Here is a 17,034-nt window from a genome sequence, read left to right as displayed (position 1 = left end):
CCCAGGGCCCTGATCACATCCTCATAGGGCAAACCCACCTGCTCACCCACAACAGGTCACAGCATCCATCTTTGGTTACACACACTTAGCCAAGCAAGACCTCCCCAAGATGGAGACCCACACCCCGAAGCCCCCACCTTCCCGCTCACCTGGCAGGAGCGGAACTGGCTGACAAGCAGGGTGCACCGCTGGGGCTCCTTCCGCCCATCCAGGCTGTCCAGCTCTGCGGCCACCTGGTTCAGCTCCTCATCAGCATAGTAGAACTGGGCCAGCAGCTGCGGGTCTGACCTCTGCGGGAGAGAGAGGTGCCGGGAACATGAGGAGGTGGTAACTGCTGACCTTGTTCCTACAGGGCAGGCGGCCACTGGAATGGCCCCCAGGGCTGAGTCTCTAACCTGGACACCTCCCCCCAAACAGTAATAATCTCATTAAATGTCCCGTAAGAACCTTTAGGAATATAACCAGAACAAAAGCCAGGCCACTGGGGCCATGCCCACTTAGCTCACTGTACACAAAAGATCCTCATTAGAATTTCAGATAAGGAAAGAGAGAGGCCCAGGGCCCTGAGATGACAGGAAAGTTCTTGAGAGGGATAGAAAAAAATATGTATATAATATTATATCATATATTAGTTATATAATATATATGATTGGAGGTATGTACATACACACACACACACACCACACATACCAGGCCTAGTGGCACACACCTGCCATCTTAGTACTGGGGAAAACTAAGGCAGGAGGATTGTATCTTTGATATGAACCTGAGTTATATAAGACTTTGTCTAAGAAAAACTGTTTAATTCTGAAGTCTAAACAGAAATGACAGACAGCCACTGAAGGAAGGAGCCCAGAATAAGATGGTAGTTTCACTCCACTGAAACGAGAATGACAGTCAGAGCTTGTGATCACGGCCTCCATTCCCCGCCCCCTGGAGACTTCCCTGTCGTCTCAGCCCCATTTCTGCAACACTGGGGAACACCAGTTTCCTCAACTCAGAGGCCTCCCTTGCCCTGAACTCACAGGAGTCTGGCTCTGGTCTTACAACAGCCAAACTCTGAGAAGAGCCCAGGCTCCCTGCCTCTCCGTCTGGCCTGATGTCTGCCCACTGTCTGCTGCAGCCACACTGGCTGCCTTATGTTTCTACACATACACAGCAAGCCCACCACTCTAAGCTTTTGAACAATGATTCCCTCGGCTCCTAAGGGAAGGACTCCTTTCTTTATACCTGATAGTCCAGAATTCAGAGAAATGAAGGAAAAGTGGTGAAGCCCCAGCATGTTTTGATAAAGGGTGCTCAAGACTGCAGGAAGAAAGGCATGGGGGAGGGTTGAGGCTATATGGCTCAGAGTCAGAGCATCCGCCTCTCATGCACAAGGCTCCCCCTCAACCTCCAATACCACAAGGAAAAGCAAAAGACCCAAGAGAGAGAAACGTACATAAATGTACCAACCCAAATTTGCTGTAATACTGCTCGCACAGTGGTGACAATGGCTCGCTCTGTTCCGCTTATGCATGTGGCTGTGTTTACACCACAGTGTGTTCAACATACGCTAACTTCTGGCCATTGTTTACAGTTTCCCTTCCCTTCCCTCACAGTCTGCTTTCCCTTCCCCCACATAGTCCCCTTCCCTTGTGCTCTATGTGGCCAGGCCTCAGGGAGGCTTTTTCCTTTTTTAAAATATTTTATTAATTTATTCATATTACATCTCAACTGTTATCCCATCCCTTGTATCCTTCCATTCCTCCCTCCCTCCTGCTTTCCCCCTACTCCCCCTCCCCTATGTCTGTGACTGAGGGGGACCTCTATCCCCTGCATATGTTCATAGGGTATCATGTCTCTTCTTGGTAGCCTGCTATCCTTCCTCTGAGTGCCACCAGGCCTCCCAATCAAGGGGATGTGGTCAAATATGAGACACCAGAGTTCGTGTGAAAGTCAGACCCCACTCTCCACCCAGAAAGTGCTCCACCACACAACAGGGACATATGCTCAACCATGTTCATAGCGGCCTTATTCATAATAGCCAGAACATAGAAACAACCTAAGTGTCCCTCAGTAGAAGAATGGATAAAGAAACTGTGGTACATTTACACTATGCAATACTATTCAGCTATTAAAAACAAGGAAATCCCAAAATTTGTAGACAAATGGATTGAACTAGAAATGATCATAATGAGTGAGTTCACCCAGAAGCAGAAAGAGTCAAATGGTATATACTCACTTATATCTGGACACTAGCCCAAGGGGCATGTCCCATGAAAGTCTTCACTTACCAGGAAAGTGGGACAGGGGGGAGGACATCCTATTGGGACTTTGGGTGAGAGAAGCATGGGAGAATGGGGAAATAGAAGGATCCAGAGGGTCCTAGAAACATACAAGAAGAACATTATGACGGGCAGATCTGGGCCCAGGGGTCCTGCTCAAACTATGGCACCAGCCAAGGACAATACGGGAAGTAAACTTCGAACCCCTATCCAGATCTAGCCAATGGACAGGGAGGCTTTTCTTAACTACAGAGCCTTGGTCACAAACATGCATTAGCCCTGAACTACCCAACCTGCAAGGATACTGGGAGAAGAAGGAACCCCAGGCGTGGCCAGGCAGCCCCTCATGGGACTTGAACTCCCAGAGGCACCAATCAGAATTTGCATAGCACTTCACAGCTGGCTAGAGTGCCAAGTTAAGACGGTGTCAAACCTCCCCAGGACACTCTGTAGGAGGCTGAGAGGGAACTCCCGGATATTGCCTAACCTGGTCTAGATGCGGATGCAGCACCCTACCCCCTACCTAGGTGGAGAGAAAGGCCCCTTGTGCTGCACTCTGCCCCCAGTGCCAGCCACCTTCCCCTCCACACCTGGACTGACTTCTCACCCATCCCCAGGAGCGCTATGAAACACCAGAGACTGTGATGAGATGAGATCAAGGTTTGAGGGCTGGGGTCTGGGAAATGGCTCCGCGGGTAAAGGTCTTCCAAGCAAGCATAGTGACCTGAGTTCAGATCCTCGGAGCCCACAGAAGGCCCGACTAGGGCACGTCCATAACGCCAGCACTCCTACGACAAGACAGGAGGTAGAGAGATAAGAGAAGCCCTAGAGGTTCACAAGTGAGTGACCTCATAGGCCAGTGAGCCTGCACAGTGAATAACAACAGCAAGACCCTGTCAGGATCAGGGGCAAGGAGCAGTGGCCAAGTTGTCCTCTGACCTCCATGTGTGTATTATGGTATACTCACCACAGTCAGAAACACACACACACTCACACACACGTACACACACACATGTACACACACACACACACACACACACACACACACACACACACACGGAGATGGCTCAACACATAAAGCTCAACAGCCAGAGTTTAATTCCCTGGGCCCACACTGAAGAAGGAAAGAACCAGATCCCACAAGTTGCCCTCTGACTTCTGCATGCATGCACCAAACAAAAAAAAAAGGGGGGGGGGGTGGATGACAGACACATTTATTCCTCTCTTCCCACAGCATAGTTCTGGCTTAACTGCAGGTCCTGTCTCTGTTCTTCCCTCTACATGACCATGACATCCCAAGACCAAAGCTGTCAGCTCCCTCTCTGACACAGCCCCCAGGATCCCAGTCTGGCTTGTAGTGCCCACTGGCTTCCCTTCCTAGGTGCCAAGACCTAGGACATTCCCTGAGGAAAAACGGGCATCCATAGGCACACCTATTTCCCAGGTGACAGAAACAGCTTCCGTCTGTTACTCCCTTCTCCTGGAAGGGACCTGACTCCCTCTCAGAGCAGAGAAAAACTTATTAGCCACCCAATCAACCTGTGCTGGATACCTCATCAATGCTACAGCCTACTTTACCTGTCACCCAGCTCAGGTGGTCACCCAGCTCAACAGAACCATAGTTCCCTTCTGACCTTAAGCCCCCCAGCAAGAAACGCTAGAAAGAGAAGGCTTGGCAGAAACACGGTGCAGAACAGCTGACAAGGACCTAGGGTTGTCAGGAAAGCGCCATCTGTCCCAGGCTCCCAGGCTGCAACCAACCCACGAGCAAGGAATGGACCCAGCCTCAAGAGGCCGACATGTGGTTTCCACCTACCTCCCTCTTCTCTGAGCTCCTCGGAAGCCAACAGCACCCATGTATACAAGGGTGAGTGTGCACATGACCTGTGTATGTATGAATTACACATGTGTGTAAACGTGTGTGCATTTCTATTAGTCTGTGCATGCACATATGTATGCACAGTTGCGAGAGTTAACCGTTCGGTCTGGGGAGGACCTAAAGGGGAAGAGCCATACCTGCTAGCATTTTAAATCATCTCCCTGCAGGAGTCAAGGCCCACCCTCTGCCCCATATTCTCCACTGTGACCAGAGCGGGCCATTCTCTGTCTTGGAGGCTTCATGTGGCTTTAGAGTACAGGCTGGGGAGAAGAGCAATCAGTTTAGAAGAAAGACCAGAACCTCACGCAAGCAGATCTGTGTCTACGCTGTAACAAAGGAAGAGTCCACTCAGTCCTAGGACAGTGCTAAGGGCCCAGCATGAGGGAGATAGAATGCAAAGAGAAACACAGAGGCCTCGGCAGAACTACTAACATCTTTTGGGGAGACTCTTCTATCTCTTGTCCCTGCTCACCCTACTTTACAGTGGACACTTCCTGGGGCCAGACAGGCTCTAATGTAAGACAGAGGAGGAGTGTTGCCTGCTCTGCCAGGCGATGGATGTTTGGTGCAGGCTTGCTGCTAGGATAGTAGCTATGCCTTGCCCACACCCCTGGACAGGTATCCACAGTAGAATCAAAGGCAGCTGTGCTCACTGGTTCCCACACTCAGGCCTGTCTGTGATCTGCAGCCTCAAGGGTTGAAACCTCTGTGCCTCTCTGCCTGCCCAGCACCAGACCTCCTTGCTCAGTTAGTGTCACTATGGTGACTCCTCTGCTAGGTTTGTGGCCTATTGCACCCCTGGATGACCTTCATGACCCCCATTACCACCTTCCCATCTACCCTGCACTAAATGGCCCACCAGAGGGCCAAGGACCAAAAGTCAGCAGGCCCTGTGACTCAGGAGCAGTGCTAATCCAGCAGACCTCCTGCAGGGCTAGTTATCTGACTCCCTACAGAGATTTCTGCAAGTGTGTGTGTGTGTGTGTGTGTGTGTGTGTGTGTGTGTAGGAGGCATAAACAGGAGGTCCCAGAGGCTGACCACCCAGCTACTCTAGTCAAACCCATAAGCTCAAGGTTCAATCAGAGACTCTGTCTCAAAAATACAGTGGAGAACAAACAAGGAGGACATATGGTATCAACCTCTGACCTCCATCCACATACAGGCAGATGTGCATACATATATACACACACACATATGAACATATTTACACACATGCAAAATAACCTGTGTTTGAACCAGCAATTAAAGAAAGCAGGATTAAGTTAAGCTGTGTTTGTGTACAACATTAATCCTAGCATTCAGGAGGCAGAGGCAGGTGGATGGATCTCTGAGTGCGAGGCCAGCCTGGTCTACAGAGTGAGTTCCAGGACAGCCAGGACCACACAGAGAAACCCTGTCTCGAAAAAGTAACCAAAAACACAACAAAACGGTCATACCTTGTGAATCTATTGTTGGTCAATAAGTTCTAATATTGTAAAAGATTCAAATGAGTTTGCCTATGTCTCTAACATAGCAGGCTCATGACAAACATCAAATCGCCGCCCTCCAATCATCCAGAATTCCTTGCTGCCTCTACCTTACTTTCAAAAGGCAAGGTTCTGAGGATCATGCACCCACACTGGCAGGCAGACACCCCTACACAGAGTCCAGTACCTAATGACAGCCTCAGTGCGGACTGTCGCTGGGTCACTGTAGAATGATGGCCCTGAGTGTGCAATGTCCACACAGCTCTCACCCTGTCCCTCAACAGTAAGTGCCCATATCTGGGCTGTGTGCTTACTTGGAGGACAAATGCCAGGAAGAGCGGCTCATTGGCAAGGTGGAAGATGCCAATAACACATGGCATGGCTAGGCTGTTTCAGAGAGCCCAGCAGAGCCATCGGGATCAGCCCACCAAGAATCCTTCCCGCTGAGCTTAGAGGGAATGCTGGGGCCTCTACAGAAAAACAGAATCCTGTCTACACACACACACACACACACACACACACACACACACACACACACACGGGAGGGGGGGCAGGGGGGAAGGAGAGAAAGGGAGACTAAATAAAATGTAATTTAAAAGTAAATAAAGAGAACTTTGAGACCACTGCCAGTTCTCGCTGGTGTGGGGGAAACAGCTAGGGTGTCCACAGCTGAAGACCCACAGCTCCAGCCAGGTAGGAGCGTCCCAAACAACGTGTCCAACCTCAACCCCCACAGGATTAGGTCAGCTCTAAATGTCTCTGTGGCCGTAAACACAAGCATTTTCACGCTCTGCTTCTCCTGCAAAGGGCCATTCAGATGCTGCAGGCTTGACACTGGTGCACAAAAAGCCTCGTTTGCTTTCACCTGGCTTTGAGTTCTATGAATTAAAGCCCTGAAAACAAGACATACAATGTCTAGACCAGTAAGCAGTATAAGAGATCTATGAACACACGCGCGCACGCACACACACACACACACACGCGCGCGCGCACACACACGGACACACGGACACACGGACACACGGACACACGTATACACACACAGAGGCATGCGCATACACCCAGAACAGATAAATTAAGAGTTTTGAGAAAAACACAAAATGCCTGTTTTAAGAGTTCAGTTGCCAGCGGGGCAAGCGCACCAAGCCCCTCAGAATTGCTGTTTCAGACTGAGGAACCGAAGTTCTGCCGTGTCTCCTCACAGGCCAAAGTGCCAGAGCAGAACAGATTTTCAATTACTTATGTCAGTCACACCTATGCCAAGGCCCAGGTGCTGTGCAAGAGGAAACCTCCAGGCAGGGGTCCCAGGAAATGAATTAACAAAACCAATGAGATTCAATTTGTCCTGATTAACAGGATCCAAGAGAAAATTTTGGATACGAAGTCTCTAACTGTAAGTATCCAAGGCCCATACAGCAAATTCGCCAATTCACCGCTCAGCGCTACACCAGCCTGGCGGGCCCTGGCCCCCTGCAGGTTGGTTCACAGGTCTGAGGCAGGGAGGCCACAGCCAGACTGATTTTAAGTGTTTTGATCTCCCAAAAGAAAATGTGTATAACAAAGGGATGGCTGTAAGTAGGAAAAAGTGTGAAAAAGACACTGTAACATCATAAAATCATACGCTCACTGTAGGAATGCCTTTAAAACAATACTGTGTCAATACTGTCTCAACTACATCCAGAGGATGTAGAGGAAACTCCTGCTGTTGAAAAAGGGAAGGAAGGTTAGAACAGGTCTTAGGCTTTTTTCCACTGGTGATCTCTTTCCCAACAAATCTTCAGATCACCCTGTGTGTACAAGTGCATGAAACAGGCATATGAATTAAACATCTGCTCATAAATTAATCATAAAGAATTTTATTTTGAAACAATTCTTGGAGGGGCGGGGAGACGGCTCAGTGGATAAAGTGGATAAAGTGCAGACATGAGGACCTGAGTTCAGATCCTAGAACCTACGTTAAGAAGCCAGGCATGGGGGAGTTGGAGATATGGCTCAGAGGTTAAGGGCACTGTCTGCTCTTCCAGAGATCCTGAGTTCAATCCCCAGCAACCACATGGTGGCTCACAACCATCTATAATGTGATCTGATGCCCTCTTCTGGCGGGCAGGTGTACATGCAAGCAGAGCACTGTATACAAAATAAATATAAATCAATCTTTAAAAAAAAAAGAAGAAAAAGAAGCCAGGATACACATTTGTCATTCCACTGCTCCCATGGAGAGGTGAGAGGTGGAGCCAGGAAACACCTCTGAAGCCCACAGGCCAGCTAGCCTGGGGTGTGTGGGGGGGGGGGGCAGAAACAACAAAGAGGAGAGAGCCTGAGTCAAACAAGGTAAGACCGACACCTGAGGTTGTCCTCCGCTCCCCCTGTGGTGTGAATGTGCCTGCAGTCATGCACACACGTTTTACACACGAAGACTCATAGCTATGCCGGGCAGTTATAAGTGTAAGTCGCAATACAGAATGGACTGATGCAGCACTAACTCCAAGAAGCAAACGCCTGGTCCCTCATGACTGTGGCTGTCCATGTGGATATACTCATAGTGTGAACGTGGGCCCTGCCCACAGCGGCCCTCTGAGCACCCATGGGTGACTCTGAAGTGCTCCCCTGTAGCTCGGAGGACTTCTGGTAAGGCTGGGACACCTGAACCATCTGTAGAGCCCCTGCTCACCATGAGCCACTCCTGAGGAATCAGGCCCAGCCCTGCGTAGAACACTGCTCATCAGAGCCTTCCGGGCAGTGGTCCAGGCAGGGAGCCTGGAGCTCACGAAGGTAACAAATGGCCTGGGATGCATGTTAGAGACTGTGAAGCTACAGCTCTGCCCAGGGCCACAGTGAGAACCCTCGGGCATCTCTGGTGAAAGGAGCGGGTACGCCAGTGCCGGGGGCTAGACCCTGCTCACACTCTTGCTTCCGAAATACGACATGAATAACTGCAATTAGAGGACATTAGGTGACGCCCTGTAGCTCTAGACAGCAACCTCAAGGTCTTGGTCAGGCTCCAGGAAGGGGAGAATAACAGGCAGGCAGGTAGCTGGACATGTGACCCGCACAGATGGTAGAACAGGAAGCGTGCTGAACCAGAGAGGACAGTTCCTGCCCCAGGTCAGCCCGTAAGTGGCACAAAGCCTAGAAAGTTCTTCCCCAAGCAGGTGTCCCCAGAACGTCAGCTGGGATCTGAAAACCAATTCCCAAAAGAGACCTCCCTCCCCTATTCCATCACTCACTGCCCCAGCACTCAAAGCACGTAACCCTGGTACTTTACCTTTCAGTCTTGGCATAGCCTCAGTGGACATACGTGGACTTCACAAAGAGGGCAGAGAGTGCTGAGCATGGTGGCACACGCCTTTAATCCCAGCATTTGGGAAGCAGAGGCAGGCAGATCACTGTGAGCTCAAGGCCAGCCTGGTCTACAAAGTGAGTCCAGGACAGCCAAGGCTACACAGAGAAACCCTGTCTCGGACAAAACAAAAACAAAAAACAGAAAGAGAGAGGAGAGCCCCCTGTAGTACCATCTCCTGACCTCTCCTGAACTCTGCACTCCAATCTCCCAAATCCAGAAGTGTCACAGAAAACCAAGAAAAGCCTCTGGGGGACTGTAGCCAGTGTTTGCTACTTTGTGGGTTCTTTCTTCCATCTCCTTCTCCACCCTTTCAAGCCCCTAACACTAGATAGAAGAAAAAAAAGAAAGGATAGAGGAAAAGGGTGACGTCATCATTAGACTGCTTCCTGCTGACCAGGAATGTCAAGTTCCTTGGTGCCGGTTTGGTCTTCGCTGTTAGGGTATCTAATTTGTTCTCGTTGTTGGTTCTCCTTGGCACACGTGTCCTTAGCAAACCGCAACCAACAAACAAAAACCCACCACCACCACCCCCTCTCGGGGTCCTAGCACTTATATAACCTCTGAAAAAGCCCCTAGAATTCTAACCGTCACCCAATCGAGGAAACCATCTGCAGCTGGCAAAACCATGCCCCCCCCAGCTAAGCTAAGCGCAAGGCAAATCACGGCTGCTCTGAAGCCGGTCTGTATCGCCACACTTGGGATTAAAACGAAAACATATTCTTATAATGTTTCTGTGCCTTTTAAAGAAACCAAAATTCAAAAATTGCCACTACAAGGGGTACCTTAACTCAGCTGCTCACCACAGCAACTACCTACTCCAACAGCTGTTGGCGACAGGCCTCCAAACCCTGACCTGGGCCACTCATTCACACAAGTACCTAGAGACAGTCAGCATCCCACACATGCCTGCACCCTGACCTAGAATCCACAGCTGGCCTGTCCTCAAGAGGTACAAGGCCATTGGGAGCCCTGTCTGTCCCTAGGCTGCAGCACAACCTCTCAAAGCCTTTCACAGCACTCTCTGCGGGACAAGCTGCCCTGTTGTTTTTGTTCACACTGGCAAACGCCATCCCTGTGATGTAATAGAAACAAACCATTTCAATAACGTGATTAAAGGAACGACAGCCTGAGGGAAGGGAGTAATCCCGCAGCCTAGACCTTAAAGGGACCAGGTGAGCTCCAAGATCAAATCCCAAGCATGCTCCACCCCCTGCTAAGTGACCTGCTAAGTGACCCTGTAGCACTGTGGCAGGCATCATGAATGCCTAGTAAATTGCGTGCATGGTCCCTGGTGCCCTCATTAGTGAGCACAAGAATGACAGCAAGAAACAGTTGACCAGATTAATGAACCAAATACTATATATATCCCTCCCTCAAGTAGGGGTCCCACCTCCAGCAGGCAGCCCTGACCCAGACCAGGGATCACTGGACTGGGGCTGCCCGAAGGATGAAGGTGAAGGGAAGGTGGGGACCATGCAGACTGCAGAAAACGTCTGTGCTGTGCACACTGAGTGGCCCAGTTAGAGCCGAGCAGAGCTATCCACCACCTGCCCACTGCAACAGCAGCCCTGGACTCCCCCAGGAAAGCATGCGGCAAGGTAACAAGTGGAACAGGGCATCCAGCTGACAGGGAAGCAAGTCTTAGAACCCCTAGCATTTGCAAGGGCAAGAAGGAGAGGCTGGGGCAGCCCTGAACAGAAGTGGGCAGAGGGTGGAGGGCAGCTTGAAGTCCCACGGCCAGGGAACAGAGACAACTCCGTTTTAAGGACATGAAGTGGGTCAGGGGTTGGTGCTGGTTCCTTCCTCGGCAGTCATACAGGAAAGGAAAAAGGCTGTGACCTGTCAGTCAGACAGTCATAGCCAGGTGGGTCTGCCCCATGCTTACAAACTGCTCTACCATCACACCCCACACCTCCTATGTCTACTTGCCTGCATCAGGACCTCAGGGTACAGACAGAAACTTGAGGCTTGGCTCTCTACAGCAACCTAAGCTGTCTCCTCATGGACTTCCCACCTGTACAAAGTCTGAATGCTGCCTGGGGACTCCCAGGTCAGCTCTGTCCCACAGATTCCCCCATCTTTGCTTCTGGTCCACTCAGAATCTGCAACCTCTGAGCTTTCAGAGCTTTGAATACTGGACCTAACCGGGGAACAAGTGACCCTTAGGTGGTGTCACACAGACAGCTTTCCTTCCTCAGGCTCAAAGATGGCCAGCACTGGCTAGCTAGGCCTTGGTTCCAGTGTGCCCAGTGTGTGTACGTGGGGTGGGGGTGGGGGTGGGCTCAGCTGGATTCGGGGTTACTGCGCTATCTATCCAACACAGGTGGACCCCAACAGACTGCACTGTTGGCGGAATTCCAGAAAAATAAAGACATAGAGAAGAAGCTATGTGTGTTTGGTTTTGGTCCCTGTGGTCCACAGCATGGGGGAAGAGGATGCCTCTACCCCACAAATGGTGTACAGGTGCGAAGTGTGCGGGGTAGGGTGGGTGTACCTCCGCCTCAGCTGAGCACAGCAGAAACATAACCAGAGGGACATACGATCTCACCTGCTTATAAATAAGGAGAGCCCCAGCACAGCCTCTGCCCAACACACACGCTGAAGGTGGACCAGACAGGGGCAGCCACCAAAATACGCCACAACAGAAAGACTTGAGAGAGAATTCTGGCCAGTGACAGTTGTGGAACTTTATTCATACCTGAGAGACTCACCATAAATTCTGAGGGCCAGAACCCCACTTTGCCTGAAAAGCTTTTGTAGCAAGTGAGATGTTTTATGAGAAAGAGCTTATGCATAACTGCACAGAGGCCTCCCTGCAGGCAAGGCTACACACCTCTCTGGTTTCTAGGCAACCTGGTAAATTAAGATTTTAAGGTCTATCTTAGAGACCCCAATAAGAATGATCCCCTGTGCCCACTGTCCCTCCGAACAACGTTCCTTTTCCCAGCCTCATTCTTGCTTGCAACCGATGCCAAAGCCATCTCAGAAGGCCATGATAGTGTGGGAGAGCCAGCAGCCTTCACACGGCTGCTAAATCACTCAAGGACAGCAGTGCTCAGCAGAGCTCAGCGGCCAGGAGAAAACTGACTGCAGAAGGTCCCGTTCCAAGTGTGCTGGCCTCCACCCTGCCAGAGAACAAAGAAGCCTTTTGCGACCTCAATCTGCTCTATGATACGGAAACACAAGGGAGCTGTTCTGGGGAAGATCCCAGCCCTGCAGGGCGGACTGATCACATGAGGAGCAACAGCCCTGTTCTATTAGGATATATTCCCTGTGCCAGGGAGCTGCTGGGTAAGGACCTTGCAGCAGCAACACAGGTGATGACACTGGCCTGGCTGAAATGCTTTCTCTGCAGGCCACCACAGGCCATTCAGAAAAGTTGGTTCTTTTCATCCTGTTTTGTTTTTAGGAACAGGGTCTTGTTGTATTGCCTAGGATGAACTCAGACTCCTAAGATCAAGTAAGTGGTTCTCCTGTCTCAGCTTCCCAAGCAAGCCATCCTATATAGCTGTGCATCAGTGAGCCTGGCCAAGCAAAAGGCCTTCAGAAGAAAATTTAATTTTCTAATAAAACTCCCAATCACATGCTGTTCCTACACTAACTGCAGACAGACAGTGGTATTGGGAAGAAGCCAAGGAACCACTCACAGCAAAAGACTACAGGCAGCAAGAGGCCATGAAGGGAGCGTGCTGTCAGGAGAAGGAATGGCCTGCCTGGCAGGTGGGTGTAGAAACTGGGAGGAGATCATATTTTTTTTTAACTTCAATATATTAAAAGATACTTTAAAGCGCATTTTATGCGACTGTGCAGACAGCTTGCACTGGCCATGCAAGCCTGCAACCTGAGTTGAGACAAGTGGGTTTAACAGGCAGCTCAGGCACCCTAGTGTCTGCTCTGTGGGCCCAGGCCCAGCTGCCTATGAGTGCCTAGCAGTTCCACAGGCCTGGGATAGAGTGGATCGGACAAGGCTTACCCCAAACTGAAGGAACAAGGTCCAGTCTGGGTCATAGGCCCATGTTACTACTCAGAAACAAACAAACAAACAAAAACAAGCAAGCAAGCAAAAAAAAAAAACAACAGAATTCAAGGAGAGTTAGGGGCATGTTACATGTTACCAGAAGCCAGCATTTACAGAGGCCTCACTGGCTGAGGCAGGGAGGGTTAAGGCAGGTTAGCAGAGTGATATCTCCTTGAGCAAGCTGAACAGACTTAGAAAAGAGGGCGGTTGCCACGTTCTGAAGCCACTAACCTCTCCCCCAGGAGCCTACCCTCTGCAATGGGTGCCAGTCTAGCAGACTAGGATGGCAAGCCCTGCAGCCGTCTCCAAAAGAAAGAACACACACGCACACGCACACACCCCTAGCAGTCACCCTCCTATCAGCTCCAAATGGGCCTCCTGTTCTGGGCAGTAGTGTAAAAAGAATCTCATACAATGTGTGACCTGTGGGTCTGGCTTCTTTAAAGGTTTATCCACAACGAAGCATGCCACGGTCTGACTGTCTGTTGCCAGAATTCCCAGGTTGGACACAATTCCCCCAAGTAGTATCTTAATGGCATTTGAAGGAAAAGTCTTGGAGCGATAACTAGGGCTGGGTGAGGTTATGAGTGTGGGGGCCCAGGGTGGCATTAATCGCTTTATAAGACAAGGATTGGGAAGTTGTTGAGGGGATGACTTGGTTGGTTAAGCGCTTGCTAGGCAAGCATGGGTTCCTGAGTTCAGAGCTCCAGCACTCACACAAAAGCCAGAAGTGATGGCGTGTGCCTGCAATCCCAGGGCCAGGAGATAGACACAGGATGATCCCTAGAGTCCGCCCCTGGCCTCAAACTCATCAAGTAGGCTAGGTCGGCTGGCCATGAGTCCCACGGACCTTCCTGTTTGTTTATCTATCTATTTATCTATCTATCCATCTATCTCTCTATCTACCTACCTACCTATCTGGTGGGTTCACTATCTATCTATCTATCTATCTATCTATCTATCTATCTATCTGGTGGGTTCAGGACCATCTCCCATCATGACAGCATCAGCTGAAGCCAAGTGCCTCTCAGTTTTATCTGATTTATTTGATAACTTGAACAACAGCCACCATAGGAAAGGAGACCACAGAGGAGGCAATGCAGGCTGCTGTTAGGACCGGGCTGCTGTGAGAGCCTGGGCCCCGCCTCCACCATCTGCAGAAGGAAGGGCCAGGAGGCGGCAGGCCTGGGTATCAGGATGCTGCTCTGCATCCTCATGCAGCATCCCTGCAATCACTTCTTTCCGTGACCTCATTTCTTTCCCACTTGACGCCACAGGTCAGTTATTTCTCTCCACCAAGCTCTAAACCTGGTAAATATTTCTTTTTTTAATTTAACTTAATGATTTTTTTTTTTTTTTTTTTTTTTTTTGCTTTTTGAGGCAAGGTCTATGTAAGCCCTGCTGTCCCAGAACATGCTCCCTAAATCAGGCTGGCCTTGAATTCAGAAATCTGCCTGCCTCCCAAAAGATGTCTTAGTTCACATAGAAATCCATGAACTTTATACAAAAGGGCGGTAAAACCCAGAAAACTGGATTTTATCACCATTAAGAGATCTGTTATTTTAAAAATTCTGTTAAGAACTTAATAGCCAAACCACAGACTGGGTATGGTTTTGCCAGACATCTTCAGAGGGCCTACACTTAGAAAATACAGCCTGGACTGGGGAGGGCCCAGTCACTAAAGCCCCTGCTGTGTAAGCCTAAGGGCCAGATTCTGAGTCCCCAGAACCACATGTGCAATACACCAACACATGTGGCCACGTGCATACATACATGTATAACATCCACATACATAAAATGGGGGGAAATATAACTTAATAAGAAGAAAATTAACCTTTTTGTTTATGTATTACTTGTGTATGTGTGTGTGTGTGTGTGTGTGTGTGTGTGTGTGTGTGTGTGTGTGTGTGTGTCTGCAGACAGCAAACATAGAGGTCAGAGGACAACTGTCAGAGTCTGTTCTCTCCTGCCACCTTGTGGGATCTGAATCAAATTCTGGGTCATCAGGCCTGCATGTAAACACCTCTACTGCCGAGCGAGCCATTTCGCAGGCCAGTGTTGTTGTTGTTGTTGTTGTTGTTGTGTGCATATATCCACAAGCCTCAGCAGCCTGCAGGAAGTCAGTAGACCCCTGCAGAGAGGCAGCGCTGTCCTTCCACCATGGGCTCCTGGACTGAAGTCGGGCCATGCAACTCAAGCACTTCTCCACTGAGCCTCCACTTGCTGAAGGCTGATCTGGAATATCAACTTAGCAAGGTTTAAAACCATCATGGAAGCAAACCTCTGGGCACATCTGTGAGGGGTTTTCTAGGTTAATTGTGGAGGGAAGATTTCATGGGCTGAGGTTCCACACTGCTTGTTCTCTCTGTCTGTCTGTCTGTGTCTGTCTGTCCGTCCGTCCATGTCTCTCTCTCTCTCTCTCTCTCTCTCTCTCTCTCTCTCTCTCTCTCTCTCTCTCTCTCTCTCTCTCTCTGTTTCTCCCTCTCCCGCCTCCATCTCCTTCCTGACTGCAGATGCACCATGGCCAGATGCCCCATTACACTTCTGTGCCATGCCGGCCTGTGCACTCAGACCGTGACCTCACACTTCTGCGCCATGCCGGCCTGTGCACTCAGACCGTGACCTCACACTTCTGCGCCGTGACGGACTGTGCACTCAGACCGTGACCTCACACTTCTGTGCCATGGTGGACTGTGCACTCAGACCGTGACCTCACACTTCTGCGCCGTGACAGACTGCACACTCAGACCGTGACCTCACACTTCTGTGCCGTGACGGCTTGTGCATTCAGCCCTCTTTTCTTTAAGTTGCTTCTCTCAAGTATCTTGTTGCAGCAACAGCACAAGTAACTAACAACTGAATTTTCTTTTCTTTTTTTCTTTTTTTTAAAGGAAAAACAGAAAACAAAAAAGCCTGGAACTCACTCTGGCCTCGAGCTCAAGAGATCCACCAGCCTCTGCCTCCCAAGCGCTGGGTTTTAAAGTGTGCACCAACACCACCTGGCTTTAATAGTGAATTCTAAAGTACAAAGGACTTACATAACTAAGTCTAACTAGAGAAGATCCACTGGTGTGGACGTGCAGAGACCTGACAGCAGAGAGAATGCATTGGGTGAATGTCAGCCATCCTCGTGGCATGAGTGTTATTTCATTATAACTGGAATCGTTTGCCACGCAGGGCACCCCAAGAGAACTGGATGTGCATGTCCCCACAAATATTTGTATAGAGGCTATTCTTTTTAGATGTTGGTTATCTTAAGTATTCTCTTACAGGGATGGACTGCTTACTAACAAGAGCAATATCTGAACCAGAAAACAGAAATCATGCTTGGAAGAGGAGCTTAGTAACAAAGAAAAGGTAACAAAGTTGAAAAAGAAGGTTAAAGTTGTGGGAAACCAGGATTGCTGACATCCAGAAACAGCCTCAACCCTGAGAGGCGGAAGCAGGGCAGTGATCAAAGTTACTGCCCAAGACTCAGTCAGAAAGGACCCTGGTTGTGAGCCTCCCAGCATGCTCAGCCTCCTGTCATGGCCGCCTGGCAGTGCAGGCAGAAAGTCTGAAGAGCACTCAGAAAAGGAAGGGTCAGGGATACACAACCGTGATAGCTCATCTTGGTAGTCAACATAATGTCTGGACACACTTGGGAGGGATTTTTTTGTTGTTGTTTGTTCGTTTGTTTAATTAAATAACTTGAAGTGGGAAGACTTAGTTTTTCCCCCATTATTAAAATAGCTTTATTTTATTTTTTTCATTGTATAAAACAATAGGTTTCCTTGTAACATTTTCAAATATATGAATCATGTACATTGATCATATCTTCCCCAGGCTGGGGAGCGGGGGACGATAATGGGACAGGACTCGTGTGTGTGTGTGTGTGTGTGTGTGTGTGTGTGTGTGTGTGTGTGTGTGCATGTACATGTACATGTGAGTACTTGCACGCAGAGGTCAGAGGGCACTCTCAGGCATCACTTCTCAGAAGCTGTCCTCCTTGTTCTTTGAGATAGCGCCCCTTACTGGCCTGGAGCTTGTCAATCAGGCCAGACTGGCTGGCCAGTAAATT

General features: G+C 49.7%; 1 protein-coding gene across 2 annotated transcripts in view; it reads right to left on the bottom strand.

Moving 5' to 3' along the window:
- ZFYVE28 (zinc finger FYVE-type containing 28) overlaps window positions 1-17,034 on the bottom strand; it is a 92,661-nt gene that overhangs the window by 50,724 nt on the left and 24,903 nt on the right. For both annotated transcript variants that reach the window (XM_084797789.1, XM_084797790.1), the window contains exon 2: window positions 150-290. In XM_084797789.1, the coding sequence (XP_084653915.1) occupies window positions 150-290 (141 nt within the window). The remainder of the gene's footprint in view (window positions 1-149; window positions 291-17,034) is intronic.

Source organism: Acomys minous (assembly GCF_964271855.1).
Source record: "Acomys minous genome assembly, chromosome: 10".
Taxonomy (NCBI): Eukaryota; Metazoa; Chordata; class Mammalia; order Rodentia; family Muridae; genus Acomys; species Acomys minous.
Note: the sequence above shows the minus strand (reverse complement) of the source record. Positions and strands in the feature narration are given on the sequence as shown.